Source organism: Gavialis gangeticus, unplaced genomic scaffold (assembly GCF_001723915.1).
Source record: "Gavialis gangeticus isolate Ggan-Ray unplaced genomic scaffold, GavGan_comp1, whole genome shotgun sequence".
NCBI classification, from domain to species: domain Eukaryota; kingdom Metazoa; phylum Chordata; order Crocodylia; family Gavialidae; genus Gavialis; species Gavialis gangeticus.
In genome coordinates this window covers 7,803,121-7,809,120 of record NW_017729011.1, presented here as the reverse complement: position 1 = coordinate 7,809,120, position 6,000 = coordinate 7,803,121, and the positions used below count along the sequence as shown (strand labels likewise).

The 6,000-nt window shown below is 42.2% G+C and overlaps 1 protein-coding gene across 4 annotated transcripts in view; it reads right to left on the bottom strand.

The window, feature by feature from the left end:
- CACNA1B (calcium voltage-gated channel subunit alpha1 B) overlaps positions 1 to 6,000 on the bottom strand; it is a 644,201-nt gene that overhangs the window by 125,779 nt on the left and 512,422 nt on the right. For all 4 annotated transcript variants that reach the window (XM_019510484.1, XM_019510481.1, XM_019510482.1 and 1 more), the window contains one exon: positions 2,234 to 2,363. In XM_019510484.1, the coding sequence (XP_019366029.1) occupies positions 2,234 to 2,363 (130 nt within the window). The remainder of the gene's footprint in view (positions 1 to 2,233; positions 2,364 to 6,000) is intronic.

Sequence of the window (6,000 nt, the reverse complement as noted above, 5' to 3'; positions counted from 1 at the left end):
TAACGAGATGTCAAGGACAAACAAGACAGCATGAGGGATGGAGAACACTAAAGAAATATTTTAAGAGTACAAGAGAATGGTGGATGATGGTGAAGAAGAGGACAGGAGAAATCTTCAGGAAGGAAGGCTGAAGAACCATATAGAAAAAAACCGGAGCTGAGAGAGCTACAAAGAAAGATGCAGGAACTGCTAAAGGAAGCCAGAGAAGGAAGACAGGTGTGAGAAAAACTAGAATAAACAAGACAAGAGATAGAAAGGTGATTTAAAAGGAAGACAAGAGAGAAAATTTTAGTACAAGCACATCCAAGAGAGGAAAATAAACGCAATTATAACAAACCTAGGTTTATAAAAAGCATATGATGGAGTGCATCATGATTAAATATTCAAGGTGCTAGGAAAAATGGAGCTTCCAGAGAAATTTATACATTGGATAAGGTTATTGTATAGAAAAGTGAAGAGTCAAGTCCAAATTACTGGCATCAAAGCGGAGCCTTTGGAATTCATACAGGAGTGAGGCAAGGGTGCCCTCCTGTTGCCACTACTATTTGTGTATGGCCTGGAACCATTAGCACAAAGAAAAAGAAAAGACAAGGTCATATGTGGAGTAAAAATACCCGAAAGGGGAGAGATAAAATGCATATTATACACCGATGATATAAATGTAGTAGCTGGAGACAGACTTTTGATGGAAAGGTTGCTAAAGCATACATCAGAGTATGGAGAAACAACAGGGGCTAAACTAAATAGATTGAAAAGCACCACAATGCAAGTGGGGAATTGGAGGGACTTGGAAAAGTTGGACCTTCAAATAAGAGAGAATGACATGAGGGTGCTAGTTAACCTGTTGTTAGCGTGGGAAATGGCACTATATCGACTCATACCAAAGGGACCCCAGGAAATGTTATTAAGCACTTCATTAACATGTTTTAAAACTAATTTATGGCAAGCAAGAAACCTCTGCTGTTTTTAAGGGCTTGGCTTTCACAGAAAGAGAGTGCCTGCAGTGGGGGCGCTGAATTTCTACATCAATCAAGACAAGGAAGAGATTGGAGGAGAAGCAGCAGCCGAGAAAAAGTGGAGAAAAAAAGGACTGGACACACTTGTTTCAACAAACCAAGAGAGGACAGATGGGAAGGGCGTACAGTTTCATTTGGTTACTGAGGTAACCGTTTTTCATGGGTTTCTGTATGAAAAAAAGAGGCGTGTAAGGGGTCATTTTGTGGAAAGTTGATGTATGTTCTTTAAGGATTTAATTTGGCTATGTAGCTGTTTTTGCAATAGAACATTTTGGTAAAACGCTTAATATGTGAAGTTTGGTAAGTGTAGGATGAAACGTGTATTTTTAATAAAATTTGTAAAAAACAAACAAACAAAAAGTGTTCTCATCAGTATGTTTGCCCTTTGTGGACCATGTGTTTTATAGTCATGCTCAGTGTAGGCTGCACTTAATCAGCTTCATAGCTGGTTTCCTTGACTGAGCCCATGCAGCTTCTGGCAGCAGTTTAATGATAGGCAATGTATTTACAGGGGTTTTCCTGTATGCAAAGGTAAAACAAGGAGCTTCCCCCCATGCTGACTGGGGGGAAAAAACCTCATCTTATATTTGAGGAAATATGGTAAATTGAGGTTAATTTGTTTTAAACTTTTGCCAGAATATTCTCTGCATGTGTTTGCCTCTGTATGCATGTGTCCCCAGCAGGGTTAGAATGGTACAATGGATACATTTTTCATCAAAATATTTGGAACCCACTTCGCTCGTCTCCCTACGCCCCAAAATGAGTGTGCCCTGCTCCAGCAGTTCATGCCTGCAGTGCTAACATCTCAGTAGTGTAAAGAATGGATGGGAAATCCCCCTCCTGTGAAAGGGTATAAACTAGCCTCCAACTAGTAAGGATTATGAAGAAGCTTTCCCTGGGGGTAATATATTTTACAACTGCCTGAGACCTCTTCTGAAACCTTTAGTCCTAAAAATTGCAGAAACAGGATGCTGGACTATAAGACATTTAAAAATGAGTTGTATCTATGAGCCCCTTTTCAGATTCATTTCTCTGCAAAGAATTTGGCTACTAGCAATGCACCTCCAAACCCAGAATCACCCACTCCATAGGACAAGATGATGTCAATTAAACATGTGAGGGAATTACTATCCTCTGAACCAGAATTGTGCTGCTGTCTACACGACCGATCGGAGGAATGAACAACAGTGCTGTGCTTCTGTTTGATCGCTACTCACATCATTCCTTGGTGACTCAGCTTGGACAGGGTCTTCAGCTGCCAGAGCAATGCTGCTTAGTGCTATGACTATGAGGATGACCATCTCAAAGTAGCGCAAGTTCACAATGTAATGAAACAGGCGTCGGATTCTGGGAGGGAAAAAAAATCATGTGAAAGAGCTACCATTGCTACAGTCTGCCAGTGCAGATAACATAGTAGCTGTGGGAGGACTTGCCTAGGAGAGATACAAATAGGAAGGGTGTTATGGTTAGAGCAGGAAACTGAGAGCTGAGACTCCTGTTCTGCCACTGAATTACTGTCAGATGTTGGGCAAGTCACCACACTTCTCTGCACCTCCCAGGGTCATAAAATAGTACTTTCTTATGCAAAAATTTCACTGAAATTATGAAACATGGAGGCCGCATCATTTGCTATATAGATGGAAATCCTTAGTCTAAAAAAATCATTACTGAAATTTATTATCTTTAAAATCTCTCTCTAGGCATCTCTACAGTATAGTTTACTGCAATTTTTGAGAACCAAACAAATCATTTGTAACAAGTAATTTATTTGGTAAATTTAACCTGGACTTTTCCTTCCTGAAGTGTTTACAAGAAAAGTGTAAAATTCTTGAATTTCTATTTTATTTAGAACTACTAGCAAACTGTTACAACAAATACTTCCTGGCCTGCATACAGTTCTCAAACATGTAAATATACAAATACACTGTGCTAGTTCTATAATTGTTCTTTCTCTCCCCTTCCCTGATTGGATGCAGTATGTAAGCAATGAACGGCCCTAAATTATGTGAATGTATAATGCAGTTGCAATATTTGAGCAGTTTACCTTAAAATTCACTTTTTGCAAATATTTAAGTAATTCCTGTCTAACAGATTCTTAGGGAATAATGAATGTAAACAAGGAAGAGAAATAGCAAAAGGGAATTTGTTATTAACTAAAGATAATGGAAATGTTTTGCAGTGTTCCCAAACTCTTGTTACATATCCTAGCGTTGTATGAGTCTAAAGAAGTGAGAGGTAACATTACCAATAATATTTGTAATTGTAATTCTCACACTGAACTTGGACTAAAAGATGTAACAAGTTGCTATTTTTGGTTCATAATCATTCATAGCAATCAATGAGATGCAGTAGTGTTTGCAAATTACCAGTGGTCCTTATTAAAGCGTTTAAAATCCACATTTATTTTTTCAAGGCTGGTTGCTGAGAAAGCCTGTATTTATATTATATTTGTTCAAAAATGTTTTGCACTCTTGGCAGTACTCAGGCAAATTTTCCTCCAGAGTTTAGAAAGAGAATGGTTTAGAAAAAGATATTAGGAAAAACATCCTACCCTTTGAAAGAGGAAAGGGCTACTCTAAGAAAAAGAGCCAAAGACTTGAACAAACACCCAAGCCTTCTGAGGCACATGTTTCCCTCCTGCTCTTTCTCTATATCCTTGGTCCCACTTCCTATCCAACTTCAATGGTGCTGCAACTTCAGCCAAGCAGCAGCCCATTTGGAGGTAAAGAGTTTTGCCCTCAAAGCAGAAAAGAGGAAGGAAAAGGACAAAAATCCCAGCCTGCAGCCGACTTTTCCCTGTGGATAGACTTGCAATTTCTGCGGCCAGATTTGTGGCTCAAGGATTGGACTCTTAAGTTACCTCAAGACCCATGAATAAGCCATGGTAGAGCTCATCCTCAAATTGAGGGACTGCCAAGGCTGGTACTTCCCACCAATCTCAGAATCTGAATTGAATCAGAGGACCCTTTAACCTCTCTGAATCAAATCAGAACCCTCCAAATTGATTTGAAAAGATTTGGACAGCTTTGGTGATTCAGAGGTAGACACAGCTTTAAATGTCTTTTCTACATACCTTTAGGTAGCAGGAGCAGATGCAGAGTCCCACAGAAGCACAGAGCGGGTCCCCGGTGTGCTACGCAGCAGACCCAGAAGTGGACCACAAGCACTTCCTATCCACTTCCTGATTCACCGAGGAACTCACAGAACCTCCCCCCCCGCTCCACCCCGGCAACTGATGCCTCCTGGATCAGGGGGGCACCTGCAGTCCCCCTGCAGCCGATCACCAGGTTGGTGGGGTGCGGGGGTGGCCCTGGCACGTTCCCTGGCAGACCCAGAAGTGGACCGGAAAAACTTTCAGTCCACTTCTGGGTTCACTGCCAAGCATGCGCACGCTGCTGTGGGACACTCCATCCGCCCCAGCACCGCAGTGATCCCAGCCACGCTGCTACCCTCAAGGTATGCAGAAAAAACTTTAAAAGTTGTGTCTGTGTCCAAATCGCTGATTCACCGAATCAGCATTGAATTGTCAGATTCTGATTTGGCTGAATCAAACCAGGGACAGTGATTTGAATCACTGTCCCTGATTCGGGCCAAATCCGAATCGAATAGGGCCCATTTTGCACACCCCTAGTGCTTACTACAGGTATTGTGCCTGGCCCTTGGATGGGAACAGAAGTTGGAGAGACTTCTTGTAAGCTCCCCTCATCTTCTGCACCTTCAAAGAGTTGAAGACAGCATGGTCTTGCATGTTAATGCCTACTTTGCCCATATATGATACAATGAACTATGCATTACATCTTTTGCTGTTTTTCCTTTTTGGAGAGGAGGGATTGAAAGAGCATAAAGGATACTGGAATACTGTGAGAGGAAATGACTGAAGAAAAGGTGGGTTAGAAAAAAGATTGGGCACTTATGCCCCTAACTGGTCTGTACAAGTGAGAAACAGTCTGTTCTTAGCTCAGGACTTTATATTATTGCCACTTTGCAGCTTAGTAGCTTTACCTGTGGTTTTGTAGCTGTGCAATCATTCAAGGTCAGTGGTTCTCAACATTTTGGCCCTGCAGGACTGGCACTGGTCTATGGGCCAAACCAGACTGTGTGCTGGGAGCAAGCCCTGCCCAGCCCCCATATGCCAGGATCAGGCTCTGGGGCTTCACACTGCCTCCACCCACCCCCATGTACCATGATTAGGACCCCAGAGCCCTGTGCCACCTCTGCCATTCCAGGATCCAGCATGCAGAGCCACAGAACCACGGGGCTCTGCACATACTCATTGGGAGCCCCACAGGCTGGAAGACCCAGTGCTGGGGACTGGATCTGGCCTGCAGGCCAGATATTGAGCATCCTTGTTCTAGGCAGTCAACCCAGGAGTGATACAAAGCAGAACGGGCTGCCAAAATTAGATGCACTGTTATGTTTACTATCAAGTCAGCCAGGATCTGAGACTCATAATTCAAATGCTTCCATTATTCAAACTGTTCATCTTTCTTTTGTGCTATTCTGTTTGTGCATCATATCAGATAAGCCCTTCCCTCATATCCCATGCACTTGATCCATTTCATCAAAGCATATGTTGTTGTATTTGAAACTACTATTAGGGCTAGCACAATATGATCACTGCATTCTCACAGAAATCTCAGGAATATCTGTGGGCTTTTTAATCGGATACCTTAAATCTTCATGAAATCTGTTGCTGGAACAGTGGATGGCACAGACCACAAAGATGCAGATGGAATACAAATCTCCTGTTACCAATGTGGAGGAGCCCATATTTCCAGACGGTACTGAACTGAGCACCCATCTCATTTTCTAAAGGGCTACTGAGACCACTGGTGATCTGGGACTATCTACCCTTCCATATGCATGTATAACTTGCGTTTTCCACAGTATATCCAATCTGCATATATGCATGTAGTCAGATCAGTTTGGACTGTATGAATACAGACCACAGATGAGCTAAGATTCAAATTCAGAGCGCTAGGAT